The 14,000-nt window shown below is 42.0% G+C and overlaps 1 protein-coding gene across 1 annotated transcript in view; it reads left to right on the top strand.

The window, feature by feature from the left end:
* The window catches only part of LOC117755511 (ryanodine receptor 3-like), a 115,950-nt gene extending 102,186 nt beyond the window's left edge, over window positions 1-13,764 (top strand). Inside the window, 20 exon segments of the mRNA XM_034575365.1 lie at window positions 9-137; window positions 264-368; window positions 1,472-1,553; window positions 1,736-3,048; window positions 3,226-3,284; window positions 3,811-3,985; window positions 4,091-4,177; window positions 4,282-4,476; window positions 5,671-5,801; window positions 5,900-5,942; window positions 6,075-6,202; window positions 6,314-6,374; window positions 6,486-6,632; window positions 8,104-8,238; window positions 8,333-8,489; window positions 8,721-8,785; window positions 9,636-9,664; window positions 9,666-9,739; window positions 10,485-10,537; window positions 11,548-13,764. Of these exon segments, the coding sequence (XP_034431256.1) occupies window positions 9-137; window positions 264-368; window positions 1,472-1,553; window positions 1,736-3,048; window positions 3,226-3,284; window positions 3,811-3,985; window positions 4,091-4,177; window positions 4,282-4,476; window positions 5,671-5,801; window positions 5,900-5,942; window positions 6,075-6,202; window positions 6,314-6,374; window positions 6,486-6,632; window positions 8,104-8,238; window positions 8,333-8,489; window positions 8,721-8,785; window positions 9,636-9,664; window positions 9,666-9,739; window positions 10,485-10,537; window positions 11,548-11,643 (3,264 nt within the window). The 3' untranslated portion in view covers window positions 11,644-13,764.
* Window positions 13,765-14,000: the final 236 nt, after the last annotated feature.

Below are 14,000 nucleotides of genomic sequence, written 5' to 3'. Positions count from 1 at the left end.
TCCAATAGGAATCCATCAGTGATTTCTACTGGTACTACTCTGGTAAGGACATCATCGACGAGGCCGGTCAGAGGAACTTCTCCAAAGCTCTGGCAGTGGCCAAACAAGTCTTCAACTCGTTAACTGAGTATATACAGGTACGATTATATCACAGTGCACTGCAACACAAGTAGCACTAATAAAACTCTTAATGACACCACATAAAAAATCTGAAGTTCAATTAATATTGCATATTGATCCTGGGATCTGCTCTGTGTCTCCAGGGTCCGTGCATCGGGAACCAGCAGAGTCTGGCCCACAGCAGACTGTGGGACGCTGTGGTGGGATTCCTGCACGTGTTTGCCAATATGCAGATGAAGTTATCACAGGTATAAACTGTTTGACTGCATTAAAGTGAAGATGTTGCTATGTATTTGTCTCTGGGATGCAGAAAGTATTTACACTTTTGTTTTTGAGCTTCTAGTACTTTCACTCTAGTATTTAAGTTTTATACCACTCTATACTTCTACTTCACTATATTTCAAAGGAAAATATTGTACTTGTAAGCCACTACTTGTATTTGACAGCCATAGTTAGTATTTACTGCAGATTAAGATTTCCCTTTATCATATTATTCAATGTTACAATTTGAAGCGACATCTTCTGCCAAGTGCTTATTCTCCCTCCATAGACGTATTTGAGGTTAAACTGTAGACCCACGTGTTTTCTCAGGCTTTTGTCCATAGTTGTTTTTTTGTTTACTTTTATAATATACTTTTATTATATTTTATTCTTGTCGATATTTGTTTTTATTTGTTGTACACCACATTGGTCAACTCGTCTCTTTAAATTTGCTTTATAAACTTAATCCATATTAGATATAAGCAGTTTTGAGGAATGAATCTTAACTTCTCCTCATCTTTGCCAACCACAGGCTCTTTTAGAATATCTCTTGCCACTAGAGGGCTCTCCAGGCCAAATGATAGCAATCTCCTCTGCCACTCCAGCAGTGACACATATACTTCCACTCAGCTATGTGATGTATGACTTCATCCATGGCTTTTTCCTCCGCACCCCCATATGGCAGCGGTGGGATGTAATCCAACCATCTAACCTTATCTGGATGTGACAGTAGGAGCCGGCAAGAACGAGAGCACAGGTGGAGGAGTTTTGGAATTAAGCTCATCAAAGTATGCCTCCGATTTATGGCATGCTAAATACAGTCTCCACGGAGACCCTAAATGAGTCAGACTGACCCGACCATCTGCTTCTAGACAGTGAAATAGCATTAACCCTGGTGCTGATGGATGGATGTTTCCTAGAAAGGCCTTCTGGGCCCCAGCAGGGCCATCGTGGGCCCCTCACAATCACAGGCGGCCTTGATCTCTCCAAATGCAACTTGGGGATATTAGACAGTGTCTTTACAATGTAATCTGTGTGATGTAGTGTGATGTGAGTCACAAGGTTTCCCCTTTCTGTCCACTTCTAACAGGACTCCAGTCAGATTGAACTGCTGAAGGAGCTGCTGGACCTGCAGAAGGACATGATCGTTATGATGCTGTCTCTTCTCGAAGGTAAATGACTCACATACACTATGAGTTACAAGGATATTGTCTCTTTTTTTATGACTTTCATCAAACACTTTTGTTTGCGTGGGATGTAATTAAATATTTACAGCAGCAGCTTTGCTTAATCTGTACAGAGTGTTCCTCGTGTTTACTGACAGATTTCGCTTTTTTTCTCCATCACTTCACAGGTAACGTTGTCAATGGCACCATTGGCAAACAAATGGTGGACACTTTAGTGGAATCTTCCAGCAATGTGGAGATGATCCTGAAATTCTTCGATATGTTCCTCAAGTTGAAGGACTTGACCACGTCCGACAGCTTCAGGGAGTATGACCCTGAGAGCAAAGGGATCATCTCAAAGAAGGATTTCCAGAAGTCCATGGAGAACCAGAAACAGTACTCCCAGTCTGAGATCGAGTTCCTCCTCTCGTGTGCCGAGGCTGATGAGAATGACATGTTCAACTATGAGCAGTTTGTGGAGAGGTTTCACGAACCCGCCAAAGACATCGGCTTTAATGTAGCCGTGCTGCTGACCAATCTCTCTGAGCACATGCCTCACGACGCTCGCCTCTCAACGTTCCTCGACCTGGCAGAGAGCGTTCTCAGCTACTTCGAACCTTATCTGGGTCGCATCGAGATCATGGGGGGAGCCAAGCGCATCGAGAGAGTCTACTTCGAGATCAGCGAGTCGAGTCGCACCCAGTGGGAAAAGCCTCAGGTGAAGGAGTCGAAGCGACAGTTTATCTTCGATGTCGTCAATGAAGGCGGCGAGAGCGAGAAGATGGAGCTGTTTGTTAACTTCTGCGAGGACACCATCTTTGAGATGCAGCTGGCTTCTCAAATTTCAGAGCCCGACCCGGTGGAGCGACCGGAGGAGGATGAGGAAGACAACCAGAGTGTCATGGAGAACCAGGAGGAGGAGGAGGAGGAGGACAGCATGTTAGAGTCTTCCTCTGCCTTCACGATCGCCTGCATCTCGTTGAAAAAAAGCCTCTGTCACTTCCGCCAAATGCTAACACTGAAGAGCATGAGGCGGCGGTACAGGAAATTCAAGAAGATGAGCGTGAAGGAGATGGTGCGCAGCTTCTTCTCCTTCTTCTGGATGATCATCACTGGACTCTTCCACTTGGTCTACAGCCTGATTTGGGGCTTCTTCCACATCTTGTGGACCACCATGTTTGGCGGTGGCCTCGTTGAAGGGGCTAAGAATATGAAGGTGACGGATATTTTGGGCAACATGCCGGATCCCACTCAGTTTGGCATCCATGGAGACGTGTTGGAGACGGAGAAGATGGGGGCGAGCGAAGCGTCAGCGTTGGCACAGCTGGGTCAGATGGCTCAGGGGGAAGCGGCGGAGGCAGACCTGATGGCCGAGCTGCTGAACATACAGCCCAAAAAGGAGGGGAAGCACGGGGCTGAGCCGGGGCTGGGGGACGTGTCTGAGGTGGTGGTGGGGGACGCTCCATCCATTGCCAGTGCTGTCAGGCAGAAGAAAGCACAGGTCGGTAATCACATTGAATCAAATGGAATGATGATAGCTCTCTTTCTAATCATGCCTTAACTAGTGGATACTTAAACACAACAACAATTGTGTCAGCGATTTATTTAAAACACATTTGTCCTCATACCAGTACAACCTGTTAAAGTAACAGATGGTCATTAAATGTATTTGTTACAGATGGCAGCCAAGAAGAGGGCTGTGAATGGAGACTACAAATCTGATTCAGAGAAAGGAGAGTGAGTGTTGAACTTTGAATTGTGCGTTTTTCATCCTCAGTGGCAACCGATGGAATATGAGCTAAGGGCCGGAAAAACACTCATCCAAGTGTGTGTGTGTGTGTTTGTGTGTAAACACCATCATTTATATATGTAAAATGATCATCTATTGTGCTTTGGTAGTTTCGCTCCTCTCTTAGGGCACATGTATGTAAATTTCAGTCAGACAACTCGCATTATACATGGTTCTTGCAGCAGCAGATCATAGTTAGAGTTTGCTTGGATGCTGGAGTGGTGGAGGGGGCTGACTGGACAGGCAGCAATACTAAAACAGGGCAGCAGAGGCACTGATGAGCAAAAGGCAGAGATGGGAAATCTATGCAGCTTGAGTAGGCTGCCTAGAGGATGTGTAGAGTGAGGCAGGTCACATGAGCAGAGCCGTGCAGCTGGAGTCGACTGCCTGAACTAGCTCACAACCATCGCTCCATGTGTGTTTCTCACAGTTGCATGTATGTGTGTGACACTAATAGAGGATTTATCGTTGCAGTTCGGAAGATGGGGAAAAGAAGGACCATGACAAGTCCAAAGATGAAGGCCCTCCCGAGCCCTCCCCGCAGGAGAAGAAAGCCCCGAAGAAAAGGCTCGGCCCGAGAAAAGAACCACCAGAGGCCTTCATGGCCAGCTTCTTCGCTGGCCTGGAAATCTACCAGACCAAGATGCTGGTGAGATATCTTAAAAAGAGTCTGATGTTTCAACCACATCTTGGTAAGAGAAGAAAAATGAATTCCATTTATACGTCTTAAATCTTAAAATGATTATTTTCACAGAACTACCTTGCCCGAAACTTCTACAACCTCCGCTTCCTGGCACTTTTTGTCGCCTTTGCCATCAACTTCATTCTGCTCTTCTACAAAGTAAGATTCTAGTCAAGCCACAATTCTGTGAATAAAGTAAATAAAGTCTGTAGATTGTTACAAGCGCTCAGGTGAAAACTCAGAAATGCCTTCTTGTCTTTCAGGTAACCGGTGATTACTCAGACGATGAAGACCCCTGGAATGGTCAAGGCAGAGCCGGGGAGGAGGAAGATGAAGGAGCGATTGAGTACTTCGTCCTGCAGGAGAGCACAGGCTACATGGCGCCGACGCTTCGCTGTCTGGCAATACTACACACCATCATATCTTTCCTGTGTGTAGTGGGATACTACTATCTGAAGGTGCAGCTTCAAAAATACACTCAATACACTTTTTCTTCGTTTGAGTGACTTTTAGAAACAGTGTGAGGATTAAAGCAAAATAAGATTTTGCTTCATACATTTATTTAGCATTTATGAGCAAAAGTATGAGCATTTGACATGTTTTGCAAGAATGTTTTTTTATTTTTCACTTCTTTGTGGTTAATAATAATATAATAATATAACCTTATTGATATTGCACATCTTCTGCCTGATATTGCACATCTTCTGCCTCTGCATCGGCCAGAGGCAGAATGTTTTCGGGATGTGCAGCTGTCCAATGCTTGTTAACATGATATTTAATGATCAACTGGAGGGAATTTCTTAAAATTGGACACATGGTTGAACAGATTAGAATTTGGAGATTAAAGGTCAAGGTCGCTCTGATCTCACAAACCCGTTCGGCCTCGTGAACGGGTTATTTAAGAACGCTTTGAGAGAATCATTTCAAATTTGGAAAGGTCTAAGGTCAAGTTAGCCTCACAAAATGTTTTTGTCCTTTTGAATATGTCGGATCTTAAGCTTGCCTTAATGGAATCTCTTGAATATTTGACGAGTTGTTACTTTGACTCAAAGGTCTTGATGACCTCATATGAGTCTGGAGCTTGTTGTACCTTGTACTTTGTGAAGCCCACTGGTCAACCAGGTTGTTTTAAATGTGCTATATAAATAAAATTGACATTGACGTTGGAAAAAATGTATGTAGACTGAAACTTCACTGGTTGACGGAGGCGTACAACCCCATTGCAGTAATTCTAGTCTTAACAAAGATAAGAAAATAGAGATTAAAACAACAGCAATCAAAAAAAAAAAAAAGATAATCAGGTCATAAAACAGAGGGGAATAAAAGTTCATTACACAGAAAATAAAACGGCTGAATGTCCAACATTCAAAAAAGCTTTGTCAAAAAAAAGTGTTTGGAGAAGAGATTTAAAAGGCACCAAGGATTTTGTCTGTCTGATCTGAATTATTTGGCAAAACCCTGCTCCCACTTAGTCAGCAACAGAGATCTGTGAACAACCAGCAGACCACACTCACACAAACACTGTCCTTCACTTCTGTACTACTGTCAGTGTCAGCAGTAAACAAGCTGGGTATGCAGTCTATTGAAATTAACTGTGCATTATATCCTTCAGCGGGCCAATGATGCAGCCAAATTCTCTGTCTGTGTGAAAGGTTCCACTGGTGGTGTTCAAACGGGAGAAGGAGATAGCGAGGAAGCTGGAGTTTGCCGGCCTCTACATCACGGAGCAGCCGTCTGATGATGACATTAAAGGGCAGTGGGACAGACTGGTCATTAATACGCCGTGAGTCAAAAAAACAGCTCAGGTATTAAACTCTCTGACTCATAATCTTGTATAAACAAATGATTAATCCATTTTTTTTTCCTTCTTTGTTTTATCAGTTCGTTCCCAAACAACTACTGGGATAAATTTGTCAAACGGAAAGTAAGTGGCTTACGTAATTTTTGTTTTTGTGTTAATCTGTTACGCACACACAGAAGATTAACCGAATCTGGTGACATTTACTAAATGTCAGTGTAACAGTGTCGTCGCCTCCTCTGTTCCTGCCGCTCGTAGGTGATCAAAAAGTACGGAGACCTGTACGGAGCGGAGAGGATAGCAGAGCTGCTGGGTTTAGATAAAAGTGCCCTGGATTTCAATCCGACAGAGGAAACTGTTGCCAAGGAGGCTTCGCTGGTGTCATGGTGAGAGATTAGACGGATAAAGAGTGCAGACGGGCCAGAAATGAATTGAACCAAAAATAGAGGTCAAACAGAAAATACGAACCTCTCGTATCAACTTTTCTCTGTTGCCAGGTTGAGCTCAATCGATACCAAGTACCACGTGTGGAAATTGGGAGTGGTGATCACAGACAATGTAAGTTGGAAATGGCCGAGTGAAGGACTTTTATAGATGGAGGGTTGATTGACGACATTACGACTGGACAGATGGATTCTGATAAATCCCCTCATGTTGTTTCTCTCCCAGTCTTTCCTGTATCTAGTGTGGTACACCACCATGTCCATTCTGGGCCACTACAACAACTTCTTCTTCGCCGCTCATCTCCTGGACATTGCCATGGGCTTCAAGACCCTCCGCACCATCCTCTCCTCTGTCACACACAACGGCAAACAGGTGAGGAGGAGGAGGAGGAGGAGGATGCAGGTCTTCTACTAAGCAGCAGGGGTCACTACAGAGTTAAAGGTTGAGGTTAGGCTTTGGGATCACTAGTGTCAAGCCTGTGTCAACCAAGCTTTGAGATACTTTTGGTTTTACAGTGGTTATGGCTAACATGGCACACTGTCACATATTAACTTTACAGAGCAACTTGCACATACTATTAGATTTATCTTTCTGGTCAAATACTAAGAGCTCCTGAGAAAACTTTGTTGATTCCACTTTCTCTATATGGTTGGCAAGTATCGTCAATCTCATCGTTTCTTGAGGAAATACAAAATCCTACAGAATTAACGATTGTCACAGTTGACCACGACCAAACATTTCCTCATCTATAAAAGAGGCAGAATACTCGGTTGTGGAATTTGAAATATTCTATTAGATCAAAGACATTAACTAGATCCACAGCAACATGTACATGCTATTGGATTTATGTGTCTGGTCACATGACTAATCCTCCTTTACTCTGATAAGGTCTAACAGCTCCTCCACTTTTTGCTCTATGGTTGGCAGGTGTCATACTTGTGCATAGATACTAGATGTTAAAATCATGCTTAGTTATCATCGAATAAATATCTTATGTTAATAAGAAGAATTCAAGTAAAAAGGGAAAACAGGGACATGCATCCTTTATGCATCCCTGACTCAAATTCCTTCATTTAATTCCCATTTTTGGACTCTCACTTCTTGCAGAGATTCTCATGACTGACCAGAGGCACAAATCAAAATTTAATGTCACCTCAATCTCCAAGGGTGGACACACCTCCCACACACACACACACACACACACACACACACACACACACACACACACACACACACACCTCCCACACACACACCTCCCACACTACGCTGCCTGTGGGCAGATCAATCGAGCTGTCAATCCCAATGCAGTTTACTGCTGCTCCCACTGTTGTTGCTGTTCAGGTCCACAAGTAAAATCAATGTGTGAGCCGTTTCTGAGCAGAGCTTTGTGTCAGATGTGAAATATAAAGCAGCAATTAACTTTTATTCACTGCGAATAAGTGAAGTTTTCCTTCTCTCAACCATCTCATTTCTCGACTCAGTGCCATCGTGTTCCTCGTGAGAGTTTTGCAGCTTTTTTATCTTTGAACAGTGCGTTTCTACGTGAAGCTTGAATTTCATTTCATTTATTTATTTAAGGACAATACACATAATAATCTACATCCCTGTAAATGTGCCAGTGTTAGCCAGCTGGCAAATTTTCCACTGCAGTCCTTTGGTGAGATGTTTTTGAGCCCAAAATCAACAAACAATAACAATAGAAATAGCACTGACAGTTGACGACATACAAGCCATGCAGCACAGTGCAAAACCACAATACATTAATACAGTGATATAATATATAAACATAGATTAATATATAATCAGTCAAATTAAACCCAACTGTGTGATTCCAATGGTTTAGCTGGTGTTGACGGTGGGCCTGCTGGCAGTGGTGGTCTACCTCTACACTGTGGTGGCCTTCAACTTCTTCAGGAAGTTCTACAACAAGAGCGAGGACGAGGACGAGCCGGACATGAAGTGTGATGACATGATGACGGTAAACATTACTCGCATATTTTTAAAGAAGTTCCTGTTGCTCATGTTCGTCCTGGAATGACCTACGTCCTGACCCCTGCTGTGTGTTTGCACAGTGCTACCTGTTCCACATGTACGTTGGGGTGAGAGCCGGCGGGGGCATCGGGGACGAGATCGAGGACCCGGCGGGTGACCCCTATGAGCTCTACCGCATCCTCTTCGACATCACCTTCTTCTTCTTCGTCATCGTCATCCTGCTGGCCATCATCCAGGGTGAGCTCAGGAGATACTCACACAATCTTTAAGTGATATATTTTCCATCAGAGACTGACTGGGGTATGTAAATAAATCTCTGTGCAAAGCTCCACATGGCAGTAGCACGTGCATCTCACACTCCAGCCTACATTTTTAAGCAGTGAGGGTAGCCGGGTTGCTGCTGCATTCATTACACAGACACCCCACAGTGTATACGATATGCTCACTGCACTTCCTTTGTGGCTGCAGGTTTGATCATCGATGCCTTTGGCGAGCTGAGAGACCAACAGGAACAAGTGAAAGAGGACATGGAGGTGAGAGGACATTTCATTCTCACTCGCACTCGCCGACCTACGGAGCAGGGGACGGAATGATGATGGGGGTTTTTGTCCTGTTGAAGGAAATACTGCCTGGTGGTGACTTCACGTGTATTATAAAAAATATATAGATAATAAAATCATGATGTTTTGCCCAAATATTTTAACTAGAAATTCTCCCATATACCCTTTATGTCATGTTATATATATTCATTTGTAAATGCGAATCTAACAATAGACTTATACGACAAAAACAAGGGAAGGAGTTAATTTTGCAGACAGTGCTTTGTCTCAAATGACAATGATATTTTACCGAAAACATATTCCTTAACTTTAACACTGTCTGTTAGACAAGTCAAGTACTTCCCTCCTGGGCGAGTTGATTTAAGACATGTGGCCTACTTTTGTTTTTTTAGGCCTTCTGTCTCTCTTTGAAGCAGATGAGGATCAGAGTGCACTTTAGGACAGTTTTTTTGGTTCTTCAGAGAAAATGGAAAATAAATATTTAATTTAAAATATGATTTTTTTAAAGAAATTCACAGAGAAATAAATGCAAAATACAAGTAAAGACAAAAGATGAAAATTCCTACGACAGGATTTGTGTTGCCTTTTACTTGATGCTAGCTTACAGTAGTGTACATCATATCCCTTTTAAATACAAGAATAACCACGGTTAAAGGCGAATTTATAATTAGACAAATAAACCTTATGTCAGACTGAGGAGGAAGACAACATGAATTCTGATTGGTTGATTGTTTCCTTTACTAAATTTAATTTACTGAAGCACAAGAACAAAACCGCAAATAGAAGAATGTGTTACAATCATCATTTTCATTTCTGTCCTCAGACCAAATGCTTCATATGTGGGATCGGTACGATTATTCGACACGACACCGCATGGATTTGAGACTCACACCTTACAAGAGCACAACCTTGGCAAACTACCTGTAAGTGTCTCACCTCAAATCATTTTACATTTTAACTACAAATGTATAAAATCAACATTGTCCTCTTTCACAAGCACGTGTTGCCTCTTTTCAGTAATTTAACCACATGATTGATGGCTTGAGCACATTAACACAACATTAGGGCCACAGTCACTAACAGCCGCAGTGATCCAGATCACTACGTGGCTTCAGGTCCTCTTTCCACATGTCTCCTTGTTCCCCTGCGCTCCTCCGCTTATCCAGTGTCCCTCTGACGCCTGGGAGAATAGAAGGTCTCAGTCCATTTGCGCTCACTGTCAGCCGGCCAGAGGATATGTGAGCGACCTCATTATGTTGCTTCATTACTATTTAATGCCGGGGAACTTTATTGGAAAATGGGTTTGGGATGGCGTGCTCTCATGCACTATTCATCGTGATTTGGCACGCTTGTGATGCCCACAGAGCTACACAGCGGCCCGCTGCCATTTACACTTGATTTTGGGAACAACAGGTGATTCTGTGACGGAGACGGGGGATGGTGTTCTTTGTGTAGACCACATGCGTCAGAATGTGCGAAGCCTCCTAGTGACACAGAGGTCGACATTTCCTGTGAATTCGGAGTTTGAGAAATGAACGTGAGCCCCAGTGACGCTTCTGGTTTCTGTGTTGAGCGTTTGAACTGAGATGATGAAGTGAAGGCAGGAGAATGTGACAGCTTACTGTGACGTATGTGTGTTTCTTCTGATTGGCCTGTGGTTTGTTCTCTAAAGGTTTTTTCTTGATGTACCGTATCAACAAGGACGAGACAGAGCACACCGGTCAGGTACAGTATGATCATCTGTCTCTGAGGAGTCTTCCACCAATTAAAAGAATCAATTACCCTCCTGTCAATGTCAGAGATACTGTTGGGGTGTGTGCATCTAAATATCTAATCACACTGATGGATTTTGTGGTTGTCAACCCACAGCAAAAAGGTTCTTTGTTTTGAATCCGGTTCGGGGCGGGTTCTGTCTGTGTGGAGTTATTATTTTACCCCCATGTCTGCGTGGGTTTTCTCTGTGAACTCCCACAGTCCAGAGACATGGATGGATGACGCTGTTTCCCCACAGTTTAACTCCAGGCCCGTATTTGTGGTCTGCATAGTGTTAAATAAGATATGATTGTACTGAGAATTTTTTTCTAACCAGTGTAGTTTCTACACAAATAGAATTAGATTAATAAAACAGTAGCTTCCTCTTTCAGTCGTCCTAGATTTTATATAGAAAAGAATTACCTACTTGGCCTCAAATTTATAAAATTATTCTAAGCGTTTTTGGTGACCTTACAATTACTAACATATATTAACAAGATTTTGTAGTGTATTTTTATATATTGATGAACATTTTATAGCTATAATAATCAATAAATAATATAATAATCAATAAATAATAATAACAAAATCACACTGGTATTATCTGATGTCGACAGCTTTGCAATGTCAAGCAGCAAAATAAGAGTTTAAAAGATTTTTTCCCAAATTAACATGAATTAATTACAGTTGAATACATGTGACATAGACTTGGCTTTCATGGCCGCTCTCATTATATTATTATACATAGTTTTTTCACCAGCTTTAAATGTAATGTCCTGCATCTTAAGACTGTGTTAATTATGTAAATTATAATTATTAATTAGAAAAACCCTTTTGCTGTTTAAAAAACATAACATGAAAAAGACTAATTGTTCAGCTCTAATCCACTGCATGTTTTGTATGCATGTGATAATGTCCAAAAGTTTAACAATTTTTCTTCCACTAACTCTAAAAAGTGTTTTTGTATGTGTGTGTGTGTCCAGGAGTCGTATGTGTGGAAGATGTACCAGGAGCGGTTGTGGGATTTCTTCCCAGCTGGCGATTGCTTCCGAAAACAGTACGAAGATCAGCTCGGGTAGAGCAGACGCATCCTCTTTACCTCTATCAATATTCAGTGGGCTGCTGGAATTTGTAGTCCGACATGCAGCTTCTGGACTACAACACTACACAGTCATCCCACCAACGGCCTGGGGAGAGACAAGGCGAAACAAGTTTTTATCTAAAACATGAGAAAAGTCTTCTTCTCCCGTCAGCCGTACCTTTGTCACCGTCGGTACAGTGCCCGTCTGTGAGGAAATGAGCTGTAACCAGACATTTAGATTTTTTATTTTTGTTTTGGGACTCGTTTTTTGACAGCGTGTTGCCTTTTACCCCACATAACCCCGAATCATTGCACAATATTTTATTTTGTCTTTTTTGAGAAACACTGGGTTGTGTGGGGTTATGGGACAATGTGTCGGTCACATTATGCACAAGAACCCAACTTCAATATTTTGAGAATGTTGAACTTGAGACTTAAAGCCAAAAGAAAAGCAGAGAAGTATAGTAGATTTATGTTGTGTGCAAAAAATGTGATATGGAAAAGTTTTGTTTTTCAGGTGTTGTAACCGTGAGATGAAGTTTTAGAATGATGTGGAAAAAAAGGTTTATGTAGGATTTTAAAAAATGCCTAAATTTTTTCATGAAGTGCCTTACTGTACTGTAACTACATTACAATGAAGCTATGCAAGACTTTTGTTTATTTCTTTATTGTATGTAAGTACAGTCGTTTTTCTGGAGCAGTGACATGTAGCTGTCCAGTTTGTGGCTGAGGTTTTTCATTTGAAGATGGAAGAACAGCATCGGTTTGATTGGTTTTTATTTTTTTAATTTTTTGCTGAATGCAAACGTTCAAGGTATGAAATGTATAAATACATGAGAATTTACTGAACACCTTCAAACAAGAACAAACATTGAATTGCTATTGTATGGCCATTTGTATGTAGTAGCTTTGCTGATCTGTGCATTTCTTTTGATGGAAAAAAATAAAGAAATCAATGCAACAAATGTGAATACTCCAGCTGTTCCTTTGGACCCGTAAACATCACATCTTAATGACTTTTTGTACTTAATAGCAGACCACTAAGCCGAAACGCTCTCCATAATTTCAGCCCTAAAACAGCAGGATGTCCGTCACTGCGGCTAACCCAGAGCTTTTCAAAATAAGACACCCACTGTGTGCAAATAGCCTTTAAAAGTCAAATAGTTCATTTGACTTGCTCCAAACCTCAAAGCTATATCATAACCACAACCTTCCTGCGGCTTTTAATTACACTGGGCTGTAAAGCAGTGGCTGAGGAGATTTGAATTTGGAGTTGGTCAGGGGAGCAGGACAGGACCTCAGCGGGCTGCATGATGGGAGTTTTAGCCCTATTACCCATGGTGCCACCTGTCAGCTCGCATCATGTCACCACACCTCAGGCACCAGGGCACCACACGGTGCCGCAGCCTGCTGCTGAGTGCAACTCTGCCTCCTCAACTCAGCCTGGAACAGCTCGGGCGTGTCGACTGGTTTTTATGGTCTGAGCAGATTCTACACATAACTGCAAGAGTAAGCCCACAGATTTATCCCTAATTGTTTTAAAAGCTGCTACCATCATTGTTAATATTATATAATAGTGTTTTTCATGCACCGGGTAAAACAAGGGTGATATTAGAGGAAACACAATTTAAAGTTTGGGATATATTCTAACAAGCAAAGGGGGCTTCTGCATTATTCTCAATCATATGTGGCCATTATGGAAACAGGAAGAAACGATGTGTGAAATCACTGATATGATCATTTATAATAATTTGACAAAATGAGAGTGGGGGGAAGCCATTCTCAACATAAGATAGCAACAATTAAGCCAACAAATAAATGGAGACACAGTATTATAGGCCTACCAATTAAATTCTAGTTTCCAATTATTAGGTTTGGTGGCACAGTGGCAGCCAAACGAGGTTAGGGCTTAATGGCTTGTTGAGGGAGTTCATGCTCATGCATCGTGAGGATTTAGGAATATCTTACTTTTATGCTTTTTATCACAGTTACTTTATGTCTCTAATGAACCTGAAATGTGGCATATAATTCACAAACAGCTGACAACTAACATTTAACAAGAGAAATAATAATTAACTAACAACTGACATTGTATATCTCACTTAAAATCATAGACCAGATAAGAGTGATGACATGACAGCTCCTCAAATGTGAAGCCAAAAGTTCTTGATCGTCCCCTAGTGGCCGGCTGTGGTACAGCTCTAAAATCCTGCCTCCTCCATGTTAGTGGATGGGACATGGACCAAACTAAAAAGTCAACGTACACGTCAACATTTTTTTTCTCAAAGATGTTTTTTGTTGATTTAGGTTTTAGATTTTATGTCAAATGATTGACAGCTGAGACTGACTCGTTAT

Source organism: Hippoglossus hippoglossus, chromosome 22 (genome assembly GCF_009819705.1).
Source record: "Hippoglossus hippoglossus isolate fHipHip1 chromosome 22, fHipHip1.pri, whole genome shotgun sequence".
NCBI lineage: Eukaryota > Metazoa > Chordata > Actinopteri > Pleuronectiformes > Pleuronectidae > Hippoglossus > Hippoglossus hippoglossus.
The sequence above is the reverse complement of the archived record's forward strand: the minus strand, read 5'-3'. Positions and strand labels throughout refer to the sequence as shown.